We start from the raw sequence: 19,276 nt of genomic DNA on the forward strand, positions 1-19,276 counted from the left end.
TCACTGGCGCATGCACTCTGAAGGAACGGCCCCGTGCCATGGCCGTCAGCTCGCATGCGCGGGAGTGACGTCATCGCTGCTCCAGCCAATCAGATGGCCGGATGCCACAAACCCGGAAGGACGACACAACATGTCACCCGTGAGAGAGTTGAGCGGTTGGCAGTTCGGGGCTTTGTTCTAAGGTAAGTATTTCATAATGAGCTAGTATGCGATTATGTATTTGTCATTATGTGTTTGTCTTTAGGTGTTTGTTTTTTAAAAAAAAAAATTCTGAGGTTTACAACCTCTTTAATCACCCACAGTGTTAACCCCTTCCCTGCCAGTGTCATTATTACAGTAACAGTGCATATTTTTAGCACTGATTACTGTAGTAATGTCACTGGTCCCCCCAAAAGTGTCAAAAATGTCAGTTAGGGGTCCGATCTGTCCGCCGCAATGTCGCAGTCCCACAAAAAATCGCAGATCGGCGCCATTACTAGTAAAAAAAAAAAAAATACATTAAAAAAGACATAAATCTTTCCCCTAGTTTGTAGATGCGATCACTTTTGCGCAAACCTATCAAAATGCGTTTATTGCAATTTTTTTTTTTTTTTTTTACCAAAAATATGTAGTAGAAAACAAATTGGCCTGAAATGTTAAAAACTTGTGATTTTTTAATTTTTTTTCTTGGGAATGTTATAGCAGAATGTGAAAAAGTTTTTTTTTTTCAGAATTGTTGCTCTATTTTTGTTTATAGTCCAAAAAAAATCGCAGAGGTGATCAAATACCACCAAAAGAAAGCTCTATTTGTGGAAAAAAAGGATATAAATTTTATTTGGTTACAGCGTCACACGACCGCGCAATTGTCTGTTAAAGTAAAGAAGTGCCGAATCCCAAAATATGGCCTGGTCGTTAAGGGGGAAAATCTTCCGGTCCAGAAGTGGTTAATACACTGTGTGCATGCCGCCACATATTTTACGTATGTCTTACTGAATGTGAAATGTCTGCTTGCTGTGAGAACATCAAGAGCTCCCTTTTATTCATTTCATTACTCAATTTTCACTATATACAATAACTTCTCCTTTTTTTTAACTTTTTGTCATTTCAAAACAATGTGACTGCTTCTGCTTTCAGGGACAGCGTACGCACTTGAAGTGGGAGGGACTGTATGACAGACTTATTCAGAACCACGGACTGTTTTTCAGTTTTGTTTATTTGTCCCTGGAGACTGCTAGAGGTCAGCATTTGCCTTCTTCTCATTCAGTTTTTTAATCCTTCTCCTTTTAATGATTTCATTGGCTGCCTCAGCAATGTTGGGTATGGTATAGTGAGAGGCAAGTATAAAGGGTGCAGATTCAGTAAAAAGCTAAAAACACTTTTCAAGAGGCCTATTTACCAAGGAGAAAACAAGTTCACAGGTCCCTGTATATGGACTTTTTGTTTGCTATAGAGAATGTAGGCTTTAACCAATTGACCTCCGGAAGGTTTTACCCCCTTTGTGACCAGGGCATGTTTTGCTATTTAGCGGTGTGTTACTTTTACTTGGCAATTGTGCGGTCATGTAACACTTCCCAAATTATATTTATATATTTTTTCACACAAATAGAGCTTTCTTTTAGCCTCGGTTCACACTAGGGCGACCTGTGAGGTGACCTGGTCGCCTCACAGGTCGCCGCAGGTCGCCTCCCATAGGGAAGCTGCGGACCCGTTCTAATAGGAGCGACACAAGTCGCTCCGACCTAGAAAAAGGGTCCGGAGTTTCTTTGGGGCGACCAGGAGGCGACCGCCATAGACTTCAATGTTATGAAGTCCGTGGCGGCCGCTCCGAGGTCGCGGCGCGCGATCTCGGGGGTCGCCCTGGGAAGTAGCGTCGCGGTAGTGTGAACCGGCGCTTAGTGATAATTGATCACTTCTGTTTTTTTTTATTATGTAAACAAAAACACAATATTTGCTAATTTATTTTCTATTATAAGGGCCGGTGTTTTAAAATTTAGTCGGACCCATGAAAATTCCGGACCTCGTCACTTCCGGCTGGTGCGAGCCCCGGTGCGCATGCGCACAAGGTCCGAGGAAATTCTAAGACTTAGCGAACAGCTGATTGAGAGGAGGAGGGGCTGAGGTGGGACGCACACACCGCCATGGGAAAATTACTGTCACGGGCGAACCAAAGCTGCTGGAGACCCCAAAATTGTATCGCAGGTAGCCAAGACGCTCCCTTACAGCTGATAAAAATGTGGGGTCTCGGGGATGAAAGGGCGCGAAGCAGTGACCCCGAGAACCGGGCCTCAGGGTCACTGCTCCGCGCCCTTTCATCCCCGAGACCCAATTTTCTATCAGCTGTAGGGGAGCGTCTTGGCTACCTGCGAAACAATTTTGGGGTCTCCAGCACCTTTGGTTCGCCCGTGACAGCAATTTTCCCACGGCGGTGTGTGCGTCCCACCTCAGCCCCTCCTCCTCTCAATCAGCTGTTTGCTAAGTCTTAGAATTTCATCGGACCTTGTGCGCATGCGCACCGGGGCTCGCACCAGCCGGAAGTGACGAGGTCCGGAATTTTCATGGGTCCGACAAAATTTTAGAACACATATGTGATGCAGGAACCCTGTGAAATCGCTGTGGGTTCCCGCATCGCACTCAACTCGCAGGCAGTTCACACTGTCCTATGCAAATCACTAGGAGTGTCAATACAAATTTAACGACACCCCCAGATCAGTTTGCATATCACAGTGGGAACTGTCAGTTTGGACATGAATCGGATCGCATTCTGGTGCTGACCAAAAAAAGGGTCCTGTGCAACTTTGACAATCTGTATGGCGGAATTCGCAACGCACAGACATCGCATGTGATTTGCAGATGTCTGTGAATCGCATATGTGTGAACCGGGACTTAAACATATCCAATAACAAAAAAATCATATTTCTTAATGAATTTTGGTCAAAATGTATTCTGCTACATGTCTGGTAAAAAAAAAAAATCCCAATAAGTGTATGTTGATTGGTCTGTGTGAAAATTATAGCTTCTGCAAACTATGGTGTGTAGATATACTGGAATTTCCGCAGCTATAAACACTATACTATAAGAGACGGTTCACACTGGGGCGACTCAAAGTCGCCCTGACTTTGAAGCCGCCCTGTGCAGCACGACTTCATCGCGGCTTGCAAACGACTTCTCTAATAGAAGTCAATGCAAGCCGCTCCAAAGTCACCCCCAAGTAGTGCAGGAACCTTTTTCTAAGTCAGAGCGACTTGAGTCGCTCTGATTAGAATGGTTCCATTGCACAGAATGGAGCGCGAATTGTCAGGCGACCAAGTCGCCTGACAAGTCGTGGCAGTGTGAACCGGGACTTATGGTGGATGGTGATCGGTCTGTGTGAAAATGAAAGCATCTGCAAACTATGGTGTATAGATATACTTGAATTTCCGCAGCTATAAACACTATACTATAATGGTGGATGGTGATCAGTGACTTATAGTGTGACTGAGATAGGGTGGCGGGCAATCTGGCACTAATAGACACAGACTGGGAAAGTCATTAACTGACACTGACGTTGCTAGTGACACTAATACAGAGATCAGTGATAATACTGTACCCTGATAAATGTACTAATGACACTGGCTGGGAAGGGGCATTCAAGTGGTTACCTGTCTAACAAGTAGGGATGTAACGATATCAAAATCTCACGGTACGATACAATTTCGATATTGACCTCACGGTACGATATTTATTGCGATATTTCAAAGTGATTTTTTATGTGGCTTACTGGCTTTGCTTTCACATATTTGCAAACTTATTTCTTCATTGAAGAAATAAGTTTGCAAATATGTGAAAGCAAAGCCAGTAAGACACATAAAAAATCACTTTGAAATATATACATTACAGTCACTCCTTCTCTCTAAGATTAGAAGACACCACATTTTGGGCCTCATGCTCTTGTCCACTCCCCCACTAGCACGGCACCTATGATACCTCTTCTCTTCTTAGCACTGTTCTGCTTACTCTGAAAACTATCCTCTCTTACTGTGTAAATCCGACCAATCCAGACCAGTAGTACATGTCATGATGACTTGAGTGGCGTCAGTGTGTTTTTTTTAATTTCTTTCACATTATTTATTACTCACCGGCGGTCCGGTGTCTGTGTCTTGCCGTGGTGCCACTGCCTGCCTGGGAAGCTGGCTCTGCTCTGCCGAATCCGCCGCTCTCATGCGCTGGCTCCGCCCGCCTCCGCCCCACAAGCCCGCCCACCCACACTGCTCTAACCAACTGGCAGCCGCTCGCCTCGGCTCGGCCAGTAAGCAAGCAGCACTACAGCATAGCATTAGAGGTGAGTGAGTGACAGACAGGAGCCGCCGACGAGACAAATAGAAGGCGGCCAGACCGTGCACCCACCACGACGGTATCGGGCCATGTAAAACACCGCGATACCGCGATAGCGGTAATATCGTTACATGCCTACTAACAAGTGTAGTGTGTGCTGCTTTTACTCTTCTGGCTGTTTTTTTCTCCCTGCTTTTCACACTGTACACAGAGTTCTGTGTGTTTGCAAAAACAGAACTCTGCGTGTGATTGGATTGGACACAGCCAATCAGCAAGTTTCAGCTGCAATCATTGGCTGAAATCTGCTGCCAAATTTGTGCTGTGTCCAATCAAGCCCAGAAGCAAGCCAACAACGTACATGTGCGTTGCCGAGCCCGCAACTGCTGTCCACATGCAGTATATTTTCTGTGAATGGTTGGCAGGAGGTTAAAGTGGAAGTTCAGTCAAATGCTAACTATTCTTAAAGTGGAGTTCCACCCTAAAATGATACTTACCTCCATCTTCTCGCTCCGGGTCACCTGAAAAACAAATGCATAATCGCATTTTTTTTTTTTTTTTTACTTACCTCGTAGAGAAGAAAATATACTTACCTTACTTCCTTCTTCCTCCCCTCGGCGGCCACGGCCTGTCGTCACTTCCTGGAATCATTGCGCCTGCACCGGCCCCGACGTCAGTTCCGGGGCGCGCGCGTTATTCCCTTCTAAACAGCTTCTGGGCATGCCGCGCGTGCATCGGAAGTGACGGCGGGGCCGGTGCAGTGCATCGTGGGACCGAAGAAGACGGAAGAGGACGCAGAAGAGGATCGCGCTGGCTTCAAGCTGCCCACACCTGAGATGGCAGCGCTGGACAATGCTTTTTTCAAGGTAAGTGTTTGTCCTAAAAGGTAAGTGCAACCCGGGACAGATCAGAGGCTAGCCATTGTGGAATGCACTAGACCTGACTGTCCCGGGGGTATTTTTATTATTAAGTCTACTCCCACCCCCTTTCTAAGCCTATTTTATTTACCCTGTAAAAGGAAAGATCTGTATACTTACCTATTCTGAGGGTGATCTTGTCATCTGATCAGCACCGTCTTCACTGTAGAGGAGGGACAGCCGACAATGGATGCCCCCCCCCCCCCATAGTAAACCTACGGGTGATGTCACCGCCTAGGTTGTCTGCAATCTCTAGTCACTGAAGCTGGTGCTGGGACTCAATCATGTGACCTGACCGGCGCACCCTCAGAATAGGTAAGTATACAGATCTTTCCTTTCTCAAGGTAGATAGAATAGGCTTAGATAGGGGGTGGGAGTAGATTTAAAGCGTAACTCCACTTTTGTTGAGAAAAAAACATTCCCCTCTGGGTGATCTATGAACATTACAAGGATTTTAACAAACTTTGTTCCTACCTTTAGTTATTCTGAGTAAATCATTGTTTGTTCCTCTGTGCTGAGTGGGTCAAATGGGAGTGGTTTTATAATTATCAATCAGCTGTGGTAGCTGCAGGGCTCTAATGAGGGAAGCTGCTGGGCCTGCATCCCTTTAGACGTGTTCCTATTGGCAGTATCTCACCAAAAATAACACTTTTGTGACAGGGGATGCCAGAAATCTGACTTGTATCTAAGTGCAGACGTTTGGGAAAATGAGTGAGCCAATCACACAAGTAGGAAATGTTTCTGGGGTGTGGTCAGTAGACATTCTGTGTACAGAACAGCTCCAGGTAGCCATATTGCATTGCATTTTCAGAAAATTACAACAGCTGCAGAATGAAAAGGAAAGGTCATTTTTAATAACATTCAATTACAATTTGATTTGTGTCGCAATTGTATACGCTATATTGTTTTTTCTTTATTTGCTGATATTTTCCCCACAAAAGTGAAGTTACCCTTTAAGTATAGCTTGTGTTTGACTGAACTTCCACTTTAACTCTGAAACTGCAAGTTGAAACTGGAAGCCTTGGGCTGCACATGTAAATAGCGGGCATCGATGAGGAACTGAAAGCGATTTAGTACTAAAGGGGACATCCCTCCCCTATTGTGAGATGACAAAGTAGTAAAATGTTTTTAATTTTCTGGTTAAGTCATATCTAAAAATCTGTGTTTGTTTTCTGATGGAGAGGTGTCAGATTGTATTTTTGTACCTTTTTCAAGAATAAATAGCAAAATATATATTTTTTACTTTTATTTTTGTATTTTTTTTTTCTTCTGTCTAGTAAATTAGTGACCACTCTAGCTGCATCTGTCTACAGCAGGGGTCTTCAAACTATGGCCCTCCAATTGTTCAGGAACTACAATTCCCATCATGCGTGGTCATGTCTGTGAATGTCAGAGTTTTACAATGGCTCATGGGATTTGTAGTTCTGCAACAGCTAGAGGGCCGTAGTTTTGAGGATCCCTGGTCTACAGGGATAGTTGTGTTCACTTGTGATTCTGTTTACATATAATGTATTAGATAGAGACATGCTTACCTACTAAGGGTCCATTCACACTAGCGCGACTTGTCAGGCGACTTGGTCGCCTGACAAGTCGCGGTCGGTCTCTCGACATTGAATAGTACAGGACCCGTTCTAATAGGAGCGACACAAGTCGCTCCAAATTCATGCACACCAGTCATACGTGGCTTGCTACTGCTATTACCATATACATTCTTAACAAAAGAAGATGCTATAAAGGGCCTAAGGAATCCTATGATGAGGAAATCTGTTGACTGTCATTGCGTACCGCTTTTAAAAATATTGGTTGCCTGGTTGTCAGACTGATTTACAGGCTGCAAAAATAATGTTTCTGCCTTTGAATATATTTACAGATCACAAGTTTTGGCTTCATCTGCTTCATATTTGTTGCTGGGTAGTAGTTCAAAGTATTGAAGCCAGAGAATCAACATGATAACAAGGCAACATGAATTTTCAGAACATGGTCATTTTTTTTCAGCACAGATTTTCTTCAAGGCCATGTCAGACCACACATCGCAAGTGATACAACAGCAGCACTTCTAATATAGTGGCCCCCTATCTGGGCCAGAAAGCTGCACAATTTAGCTTTTTAGTGAGGGAGCAAAGGGAGAGGGACATCTCTATGATCAGACTAGCCAGGGAGCCATTCCTTAGTAAAACATTATGTGGTGTTTGCAATCCTGTGGCTAATGAGTTGTTGCCATCAAGCAGGATCGCTTGTTCAAAATAGCCCTTAAAGCGGTAGTATACTCCGCCAATAAACTTTTACCTACAGGTAAGTCTATGATAAGACTTACCTGTAGGTAAAATGAATATCTCCTAAACCTGCACGGTTTAGGAGATATTCGCCCTGCATGCAGCCACTGACACCAGCGGCGCATGCGCTCCGAAGGTCCGGCGGACCTTCAGAGCTCTTTGCCGGCTCCTTGCCGGAAAGAAAACTCCCGTGCTCATGAGCGGGAGTGACGTCATCGCGGCTCCGGCCACTCACAGTGCCGGAGCCGCCGAACTCGGAAGAGATGCCGAGGGAAGATGACAGCTCCCTCAGCGGTGTCCAGACGACCGCGTCGGGGCGTAGTTTTAAGGTAAGTATTTCATATTGAGCTAGTATGCTATGCATACTAGCTCATTATGCCTGTCTCCTGCAGGGTATTTTTCTTTTTGTTTAGGAGGATACAACCTCTTTAAGGAGTCCTATTGTCAGAGCATCCACTTTCATTTTATAACAGCATTGTAATAACAATAGAGATAATAGTAATTTTTGAAGGATAAGTTTACTTTAAAAAAATCTCCTTTTCGTGTTGTGCGTTTTGCCTGTCTGCTGGTCATCTCTTTCCACAACATTCTGCATGCCCTGCATGCTTTGTAGCGTCTCCTCTATTGTTTAATTTTTTAAGGACTACATATCCCATGGTACCTTGCTGCCTGCAAGCAGTGCTTCCTGTACTGACTCCACCTCCTGAAACTCCTCCTCTCGGCACCTCTGTAATTCAGAATGCATGCTCTGTGAAATGTGTGACACAGCAGTGCCTATCCACAGGGCATAGTGCATACATGTCACAGAATGCAAAGAAACAAATGTGTGGGGATCTTCACAACGTAAGTTTATAGACTTCAGGATCATTCAAAGTAATAGCAGTAGACTAGAAATATTTGAAATACAATGTAGAAATGAACATAGGAGTTTATACTATGACTACAAATATACTTTATTGTAGTGGACCATGTAGTAAAGAAGGTAGTGGTAGCCTAGTCTGACAGAAATGTACGAAACTGGCAAAACATTAAATTGATGGAAACCTGAAAGTTTATTGATAACTGGTAAATAGGACTACAAGTTTTTAGCACATACAGCTTACCTTTACATTCACCTCTTCAGTGCTGTTTCTGATATTTATATGAGTAATGGCTTTTGAAAAGCAGCAGATTGCTCAAAGTGATTTTAAAGGTTTTTCTTGTTTTTTTTTTAAAAAAAAATGTTACACTTACCTACTTTGTGAAATGGTTTTGCACAGACAAGCCCCTATCCTTTTCTGTTTGTGTCCCCCTCCAACAGTCCTGGCTTCTCCCCCCTGTCGAGTGCCCCCAATAGTAAGCCTCTTGCTATGGGGGCACTCAAGCAGGTTTGCTCCCGGTCCACGCTCCTGTGAATGGGCATTGTCTTAGCTCACTGTCTGTGATTGACAGCAGTAGCAGCCAATGACTCTCGCTTCTGTGTCAGCCAATGAGGGAAGAGAGACCCAAGAGAGCCGATGCTCTCATGCACATCGCTGAATCGATATAGGGCGCGGATAAGTATTTGGGGAGATGTTGCATTCAGAAGGTTTTTTTACCTTAATGCATACAATGCATTAAGGTAAAAAAAAACCTTCTGCCTTTACAACCACTTTAAAGTTGATTTCCAGGGTAAGCCCCCTTATACTTACCTGAGCCTGATCTCGATTCAGCGCTGTGACCAAGAACAGCAGCTCTTTCTGCTCTCTCTCCTCACAGAGCAGATGAGCTCCTTTGTCAATCAAAGTCTGTGACGAAGGAGCAGGGGGTGGGGCCTAGCCGCTCTGTCTGTGTATATAGACGCAGGCAGGGCGGCTTGGGAGCGAGCCCCCATGAATGCCCCATTTGAAAGCAGCTTCCTATGGGAGCACTTGCAGTAAAGGAGGAGCTAAGAGCACTGGAACGGGACACTAGAGGAGGAGTATGGAGACTGCTATGTGCAAATGATTACACAGAGCAGGTTAGTATAACATGTTTATTAAAAAAAAAAAAGCTGTAAAATTACTTTAAATACAGTTTTCTTCTTTAATAAAGACCAATGATTGCTGCTCTCTCCCATTGTGCAGGATGACCGGTCTTGTCTCCACCCCCTCCTGTACTTTTCTGCAGGCAGCCTGTAGTTAGTGGCCTCTGCTGGGCTCCTTGCACAGCTCTGCTGTCTGCACAGGCTATGTGCTGCACAGTGATGATGTCAATGTTACTTTTACAAGGTAATAACTGTGTTTGCAAAGGCATTTGGTGCACATAAAGTAGATTTATATCTTTTGTGTCTATTGATAAATATTTTAAATGAAAATTTTTGTTCCTGAAGTTCAGCTTTAAGTATATGCACACACCTCTGAAGTGTCTAGGCTTAAAGATCAGTGCTTGGGTCCCATACTTTGCACGTGATGGGGCAGAGGATTGCCTGTACTTTACAATCAGGAAGGGAAGAAATTGCAGGGTGCTTTGTGTGGTGCTGGAGGGGGTAATGCGAGGGTATCTGCTGGGAGCTTATGATGTAAGCTAACAGACTCTGCTGCCTGTTGGAATTCGCCCCTTCACAAGTTAGTATTTGGTGAGTTAGAAGTGATAGATAAGTTATTACGCAATTTGATTAAAGCCTTAGAGCCCATTCACATTAGCGCGACTTGTCAGGCGACTTGTCAGCCTGACAAGTCGCGCTCCCTCGCAGTCCATTGACCGTTACAGGACCCGTTCTAATAGGAGCGACACAAGTCGCTCCGACTTAGAAAAAGGGTCCTGTACTACTTCAGGGCGACCTCGGAGCGACTTGCATAGACTTCCATTATGTGAAGTCCCTGCAAGTCGCTCCGAAGTCGTGGTGCAATGTAATGCACAAGTCGCCCCCGAAGTAGTAAGGAGTCATGTTGCGCTAATGTGAACCGTCTCTTAAAGTGATATTAAAGTCTTGCTTATATTTTGTTTAAAAATAACAAACATGTCATACTTACACGCTCTGTGCAGTGGTTTTGCACTGAGCAGCCCGGACCCTCCTCTTTTCGGGTCCCTCGCCGGAACTTCTGGACCCTCCCTCTTGCCGAGTGCCCCCACAACAAGCAGCTTGCTATGGGGGCGCCCAAGCCAAACCACTGCTGCGTGTGTCCATTCAGACATGGGGCCTCAGCTCTGCCCCGCCCCCTCTCTCTCCTTATTGGCTCACTGACTTTAATTGACAGCAGGGGTAGCCAATGGCACCTGCTGCTGTGTTTTAGCCAGTCAGGAGGGAGAGTCCCGGACAGCTGATGCTCTTGTGCTACATCACTAGATCGAGATGGGGCTCAGGTAGGTTTTAGTGGAACTGAGGAAGGCTGCTGCACACAGAAAGTTTTTTATCTTAATGCAAAGAATTCATTAAGCTAAAAAATCTTCTGCCTTTCGAACCCCTTTAACAGTAAGGCTGGGTGCACACTGTTGTGCTGTGGTGACACAGGTGTTACCATAATATGTGAAAACATGTTTTGTGCATTGTGGCACCATTCGTTTTGAGTGGAACCCCAACACACTTTGCTGACGGATGTTAGCACATCACAAAGCACAGTAATGCACTGTGGTGCAATGTTAAGCAACAAATGACATTCCAAATCAGTGGTCTGCCCTAACACAATGCACACTAATAGAGTGTGTGTTAAACGCACCTCAACATTGTGACTGCAACATAAAGAAAGTAGTGACTTGAGTTTTGCTCTATCATTTAACCATTTTTTTGCTTTTTCTTTTCTCCAGATTCGCTGTAGCATTTACCAACGAGATTAAAGAGATTGCAGCAAAACACTGGGTATGGCAAAGTATCCTTTTGATTTTTTTTTTTTCTTTTGTGATAAGTTGTAGGCTCCTAAGGGCTCTTTCACACGGAGCAGACCGCATTGCGATCCACTCCGGTGCTTTTTTTTTTTCTTTTCACGGAGCGGATGACACTTGTGTCATCCGCTTCGTATGTCCGCATATCATCCCATCCGTTTGCGGATGATATACGGACATAATGCATGTCTATGGGGATTGCGGATGTCAGCGGATGACAACGCTGACATCTGATTTTGCTTCCTTTCCGTTTTTTCAACGGAACAAAAATAGGATTCTGTTCTGTTCCAAAAAACGGAACAGAACTGAAAGGAAGAAAATCGGATGTCAATCCCATAGACTTACATTATGTCCGTATATCTCCCGCAAAAAAATAGGATGATTTGCGGACATATGGAGCGCCCGTGTGAAAGGGCCCTAAAGAGAACTGGTTGAAACCATCAGGTGTTATGTTATGCCAATCACTTAGGCCTCATGCACACTGGACATTATCAAAACGTCAGTAGAAAGCTGTAGCTGTAGAAGTTTTTCAGCTCTTTTTCAGTGCTTTTTATATCTTTTTTTAGCTGTAGCGATTGTTAGCTTTTTTTAGCAAAACTATATTCCTACAAAAGCTTATGGCTCACAAACGTTGATAAACACCGAACAGCTGCGTTTTTTAGTGTTTTTTGTGCGTTTTTAAGCTTTTATCAGGGTTACACGTTTTTACAGCTGAAAAACTCCTTCTAACACCCACTAGTTCTGGGTTTTCTTTCCAGCCAGAAAAGGCCCCTGCCAAAAACTGCTGATAACAGCCTATGTGTGCATGGACATATAGGATAACATGCTGGGGAGATTACTGGCTGCAGAAAAAAACGTCTGACACCAAAAACCACAGCTGTAAAAAACGTCCATGTGCGTGAGGCCTTAAGCTCGATTCACACTGCTGCAAGCTCATTGTCCTGAAACTATGCAGTGCGACTTGCTTACAACTTTCATGTGACATTTGAGTCTATGGGACTCTAAGTCGCATCAAAGTAGTGCTGGATCCTTTTCAAAAGTTGCTGCGACTTAGGTAGCATTAAATGGAGCTGCCACTATTGAAATCAATGTTTTTTACTTCAAGGGAGTAGTGTGGTGAGTCCTGCGCTGTCTAGGGAGAACTATTTAAAAGGGTTGGTGTAGGTCCCAGATGCTGCTAGTACCAGAACTGATAACCATACAGTGTCAAAATCATAAACAGGTGGGGGGTACTGCGCTTCTGGGTTGATAGTGTATGAACTGTGCTTAGTATAAATGCCAGTCACAATACAAGAAGGGAACTATAACATGTGTGGGTGATTTAAATGAATAAGATAAATCCGTACTCAAATAAAAAATACCACAGTGCTAAAATATTGACACGGCACTCTAAAAATATATAAATAAATAAGAAAAATAAAAAACCACTTATAGTGCTGATAATGTTATAGTGACAGATAAAGTGCTCAGGTGCATATAAATAAATATATTAGACAAAGTTAAAGTGTCCTCTGTGCTCCACAAAAATGCCTGGGTGAAATATAGTCCAAATGGTTAGGGTAAGTGTTCAAGTGGGGGGAATTATCCACAGGTGCTGCTCCTTCACCTAACACCGTGCTTAGGGTAGTGGGGTGCTTCTCCTCAACCCTTCTAAGTGTTCTAGCAGCTCACCTTAAGGTCTAAGGGTAAAGGCCTTATAGTTAATCCAGGGGGCTCCTCTCCAATCCTATATCGTGCTCCACTAGGGCCAGATATCTGGGCTGCTGCGGGTGGGTTGGCTCCCTCTCCCTCTCCAGGCTCCCAGCGGTCTCAGTGGATCTCAAAACAAAGGCTCGAAATAGTGCAAGTATGTCATGGATAACGGGGTGCTTTATTTTAAATAAGGTTAAAAACACTCACATTTGTTGAATAAAACAAGCGCATAAAGTAGCATCGGAGTGGGATCGCAGTCCTCACTTCCGCAATGTGCGTCACTTCCGGTCCGAACGTCCCTACGCGTTACGCCACTTCCGCGTCACGTGGCTTCTTCAGGGGTTCTGCAAAAAAAACGTCTGACACCAAAAACCGCAGCTGTAAAAACGTCCATGTACGTGAGGGCTTAAGCTCGATTTACACTGCTGCAAGCTCATTGTCCTGAAACTATGCAGTGCGACTTGCTTACAACTTTCATGTGACATTTGAGTCTATGGGACTCTAAGTCGCATCAAAGTAGTGCTGGATCCTTTTCAAAAGTTGCTGCGACTTAGGTAGCATTAAATGGAGCTGCCACTATTGAAATCAATGGTTTTTACTTGTCATGCAACTTTGTGTCGCAAGTCGCATGGCAATGTGCAGCGGTGTAAACCTGGGCTTAGAGTTAATGCCTTGTGCATTCACAAGTATATCCCTCCCCGCCTACAGCGCCAGCTCTGCCAAGTAGCCATTTCTGTTGCTCTTTAGAGAATCAATGATGCTGAAAACAGCATGAAGTTGCTGGACTTTTTCTTGTGAGTTGCAGCTCTACCTACACATGAAGACAATCACTTTTAACGAAAAAAACTTGTATTAGGCCCCTTTCACACTATCTGTCCGTCGGACGGATTCCGTTTTTCTCAGCGTGTGCGGAGACACAGCTGTCAGTTCCCCATGCATCTCTATGGGGGAAATCGGATGGGAACGGACCGTCTCTCCGTTCTCATCCGATCCCATCCGATCCGCTGGACGGATGGAAAATAGGGGTTCCATCCGTCCAGATTTGACGGATCGGGTTGGATGTCAGCGGACATGTCTCCGCTGCCATCCGATGCCCCATAGGAATGCATGGGGGGACCGTTCAGATCCGCCAAAAAAGCGAACAGGCGGATCTGAACGGTCCGCCTGTGTGAAAGGGGCCTTACTCTTGGTGTGATCTTACTGACTTCAATATTCTGCACTTGTGTATGCTCAAGATCTGCAGGAACAAGGGTTTATTACTGTGATTATTATTATTCTACAGGATTAATATAGCGCCAGTAGTTTTCACAGCGGTTTACAACATGAGGGCAAACAGTACAGTTACATTACAGTTTATCACTGGAGGAACCTCAATGTTAAAAATTGTTTCCAGCTTAATGTATGTTTGACTTACAGGTGTTTCACCTCTGCTTACTTTATCCAAAACCAAAAAAAATTTACCTTAGATATGCTTTAAAGCAAAACAGCACCCAGTAATAGACCATTGGACCCTTTGTAAAATGCTGTCATTAAACATACAGATTTACTGTTAGTGCATTGCAAGATCCACCTGCTGTACATCCAGTGCTGTCCTCCTTTTTACTATATATATATATATATATATATATATATATATATATATATATATATAATTACACTATATATAGTATAGACTATAGAATATACTATGTGTGTGTATGTATATATATAGATATATATATATATATATATATATATATATCTATATATATACATACATACATACACTATATTACCAAAAGTATTGAGACCCCTGCCTTTACATGCACATTTTGTTGGCTCCACCTCACTCTTCTGGGAAGGCTGTTCACAAGCTTTAGGAGTGTGTCTATCCATATCTTTATGGGGATTATGGTGTGGGGTTGTTTTTTAGGGACTCTTAGTTCCAGTGAAGGGAACTCCTAAGGCGTCAGCATATCAAGACATTTTGGACAATTTTTTTTTATTACATAGTTACATAGTTAGTGAGGTTGAAAAAAGACATCAGTCCATCCAGTTCAACCTATGATGTGTGTGTGTGTGTTTGCTTTTAACCGTACATCGTATACCCCTGTATGTTGTGGTCTCTAAGGTGCCCATCTACTAGTTTTTTGAAACTATCAATGCTCCCTGCTGATACGACTGCTTGTGGAAGAGAATTCCACATCCTTACTGCTCTTACAGTGAAGAACCCCTTACGCACTTTAAGGTTAAACCGCCTTTCCTCTAGTTTTAGTGAGTGGCCCTGTGTCTTATTGTATCTCCTTTCTCTGAATAGTTTGTTCCTTATGCTAGGGTCGCCAGTACAGTGTTTATACACTGATATCATATCCCCCCTCAATCGTCTCTTCTCCAGAGAGAATAGGTTCAGTGCTTGTAGTCTTTCCTCATAGCTGATGTCCTCCATTCCCCTAATCATTTTTGTTGCCCTTCTGCACTGGACTTTCTCCAGTTCCAGCACATCCTTCCTGAGGACCGGTGCCCAGAACTGGACAGCATACTCCAGATGTGGCCGGACCAGAGTCTTGTAGAGCGGGAGAATAATCTCTTTATTTCTGGAGTGAATCCCCTTTTTTATACATCCCAGTATTCTGTTGTCCCAAAATCCCTTTCCATCCTAGACTCACCCAGAGGTTCCCCCCCTAGTGAGTAGCTTGCTTTCTGGTTTCTGGCCCCCAGGTGCATTACTTTACATTTTTCAACATTAAACCTCATCTGCCATGTAGTTGCCCACCCCGTTATTTTGTTCAGTTCCGCTTGTAAGGTTTCCACATCCTGCATAGAAGATATTGGCAAGCCTAGTTTAGTATCATCCGCAAATACTGAGATTGTACTAGATATCCCCTCCTCTAGATCATTTATGAATAAATTAAACAGGATTGGTCCCAGGACAGAACCCTGGGGGACCCCACTTTCCACACCCGCCCAATCCGAGTACTCCCCATTAATCACCACCCTCTGGACTCTCCTCTGGAGCCAGTTCTCTATCCAGGTACTCACCTTATGGTCCATACCTACCTTCCTTAGTTTGTACAGTAAGCGTTTGTGGGGAACAGTGTCAAAGGCCTTTGCAAAGTCCAGATACACCACATCCACAGGCTTACCTTTATCTAGGTGGCAGCTCACTTCATCGTAGAAAGTTAATAGATTGGTTTGGCAAGAACGATTTTTCATGAATCCATGCTGATTACTACTTATAATACCATTTTCATTACTAAAGTCTTGTATGTGGTCCCTTAACATCCCCTCCAAAATCTTGCAGACTACAGATGTTAGGCTGACCGGCCTATAGTTACCCGGGATACATCTCGGCCCCTTTTTAAATATTGGTAACACGTTGGCTTTTTTCCAATCAGCTGGCACCATACCCATCTGTAAACTATCCTTAAAGATCAAGAATAATGGTCTGGCAATCACCTGGCTGAGCTCATTTAGAACCCTCGGGTGCAAGCCATCCAGTCCCGGGGATTTATTTATGTTAAGTTTCTCTAGCTTAGCTCTAAGTCTATCTTTGTGGGAACATATTGGGGATGGCCCCTTCCTGTTCCAACATAACTGCACACCAGTGCACAAAGCAAGGTCCATAAAGACATAGATGAGTGGGTTTGGGGTGGAGGAACGTGACTGGCCTGCACAGAGTCCTGACCTCAACCTGATAGAACAACTTTAAAATGAATTTTAGTGGAGACTGTGAGCCAGGCCTTCTTGTCCAACATCAGTGCCTAACCTCACAAATGTGCTTCTGAAAGAATGGTAAAACATTCCCATAGGCACACTCCTAAACCTTGTGGACAGCCTTCCCAGAAGAGTTGAAGCTGTTATAGCTGAAAAGACTGGGCCAACTCAATATTGAACCCTACAGACTAAGACTGGATGCCATTAAAGTTCATGTGCGTGTAAAGGCAGGCGTCCTAATACTTTTGGTAATATAATGTGTATATACTGTATAAAAATTTCTAAAACATTTTAAAAATACTTATATTATTATAGTATGTAGTGTAAGGAACTGTACTCAATGCAAGTATTATATACGATCATACCTAAATCCTACAAAATAAGTCTATTGAAAAGAAGTTTAGGGCAAAAGGATTTTTCTTTGTACCAACAAGGACATTACATCAAAAAGAGGGTTAAAAATATATAATCTTTATTACAAATGTCTTTTAATTGTAATAATTATATGTTTTTAACCCTCTATTTGCTGTAACGTTATCCTTGTTTGTACAAAGAAAAATCCTTTTGCCCTAAACCTCTTTTCAATAGATTATAGTACATGGTATTATTAAGGTGGTATTTACATTTTTAGACAATTACATTGTTTCTAATATACTGTAGTCTATTTTTTTTAAATATTACTACTTCCTTTTAAGGTTCATTAATTATTCTAGGGCAGTGATGGCGAACTTTGGCACCTCAGGTGTTTTGGTACTATATTTCCCATGATGCCCATGCACTCTGCAGTCTTGGTGAGCATCATGGGAAATATAGTTCCCAAAGATCTGGGGTGCCAAGGTTTGCCGTCAATGTCCCAGGGTGTACTTACACTTGGGTCAGTTTAACTGAACAATGCCAAGTTAAATTCTCTCCCCTCCCCACACCCTCGCTGGTTTGCACTCACACTGGTTTCCACGGAAGTGTTCCCGGGGAATTTGACCTGCGATCCCTGTATCACTGTATAGTTCTCTATGGAGAGGACTGTGCTCCGGCACAGTTTGTACTCACATTGCAGCCAACCAGCATTGGATCACAAGTGAACCACACCGGGGACCACCTGTTCTAAGTGGTTCTGGGCACTGTGCGGTTAATTGGTCCCAGGGGCAGTTTGGAGCACTCGCAATACACAAACAAACATGTCTTAGGGGTTGAACTATGCCTGGGGCTGGTTGAAAGTGCTATTGTGAGTGCACTTTAAGACCAGAAGGATATGCCCCCTTCCTGACCAGGCCCTGTTTTGCGATTCAGCACTGCGTTGCTTTACCGGACAATTGTGCGGTTCTGCGACGCTGTACCCAAATAAAATTGATGTCCTTTTTTTCCCCACAAATAGAGCTTTCCTTTGGTGGTATTTGATCACCTGTGCAATTTTTATTTTTTGCGCTATAAATTAAAAAAAAAACTACAATTTTGAAAAAAAAAAAAACTATTTTTCACATTCTGCTATATGACATTCTCAAAAAAAATGTAAAAATCTATTTTTTTTTTAACATTTTGGGCCAATTTGTTTTCTGCTACATATTTCTGGTAAAAAAAAAAATCGCAATAAGCGTATTTTGATTGGTTTATGCAAAAGTTATCGCGTCTACTAACTATGGGAAAGATTTATGTAATTTTTATTGTTTTTTTTTTTTTTTTTACTAATAATGGCGGCAATCTGCGATTTATTGCGGGACTGCAACATTGCGGCAGACAGATCGGACCACTGACTGACATTTTTGACATCTTTGGGGGGTACCAGTGACATTACTACAGTAATCAGTGCTAAAAATATGCACTGTTACTGTAATGACACTGGCAGGGAAGGGGTTAACATTGTGAGTGATCAAGGGGTTAAATGTGAGCCTAGGGGAGTGATTCTAACTGTGAGGGGGGCGTGGCTTCTGAAATGACCATATAGACATGTGATCCTATATAGAAGGATTACATGGGCTCTATGATCATTCCAGGGAGAAGAACAGTCAGCTGTGTTTACAACAGCTGACCGTTCTCTCTCAGCGGGGAACGATCGCGGGTGCCTGGCGGCAATCAGAGCTGCCTGCCCACTGCATTGGCTTTTCCGCTGACGAGCCGGGGCGGGAGCGTGCCCCCTAGCCTCCTGTGCGCAAGCAATGTACAGCTACGTCAATTTGCCTGGGAGCGGCTGCCTGCCGCCGTATAACTGCAGCGGGTGGTCGTAAACAGGTTAAAATTTGATAATTTATTATTGGTCCTACCTTTTTTCACTGCTTTTTTATGGTTCTAATACAGTTTTGTAAGATATAAGACGTTTTTGCAGCTGCTCCTAGTGGCTTCAGGCATTTATTTGTCCTGCCTATAAACTCGCCTGCATGTTATCTTATGTGTCCATGTCCCCAAAGGCTTTTAGCAGCATTAAGTGGCAGAAGCTTATAGATACAGGAAAATAATCCAACAGTCAGTGCATCCAGGAGCAGCAGAGTTTTGGCAGAAAACTGCTTGACGCTGCTAAATGCTTTTAAATGCGCCTAAACGATAGGCGCGTTTAGCACTTGAGCGTTTATTCATTTCAGTTGCTGGAATACATTTTTATTCTGG

The 19,276-nt window shown here is 43.5% G+C and overlaps 1 protein-coding gene across 2 annotated transcripts in view; it reads left to right on the forward strand.

The window, feature by feature from the left end:
- The window catches only part of GLT1D1 (glycosyltransferase 1 domain containing 1), a 270,809-nt gene that overhangs the window by 65,757 nt on the left and 185,776 nt on the right, over positions 1-19,276 (forward strand). For both annotated transcript variants that reach the window (XM_082244140.1, XM_082244141.1), the window contains exon 4: positions 11,222-11,273. In XM_082244140.1, the coding sequence (XP_082100266.1) occupies positions 11,222-11,273 (52 nt within the window). The remainder of the gene's footprint in view (positions 1-11,221; positions 11,274-19,276) is intronic.

The sequence above is a fragment of the Pelophylax lessonae genome (assembly GCF_965119305.1).
Source record: "Pelophylax lessonae genome assembly, chromosome: 1".
In the NCBI taxonomy this organism is placed as follows: domain Eukaryota; kingdom Metazoa; phylum Chordata; class Amphibia; order Anura; family Ranidae; genus Pelophylax; species Pelophylax lessonae.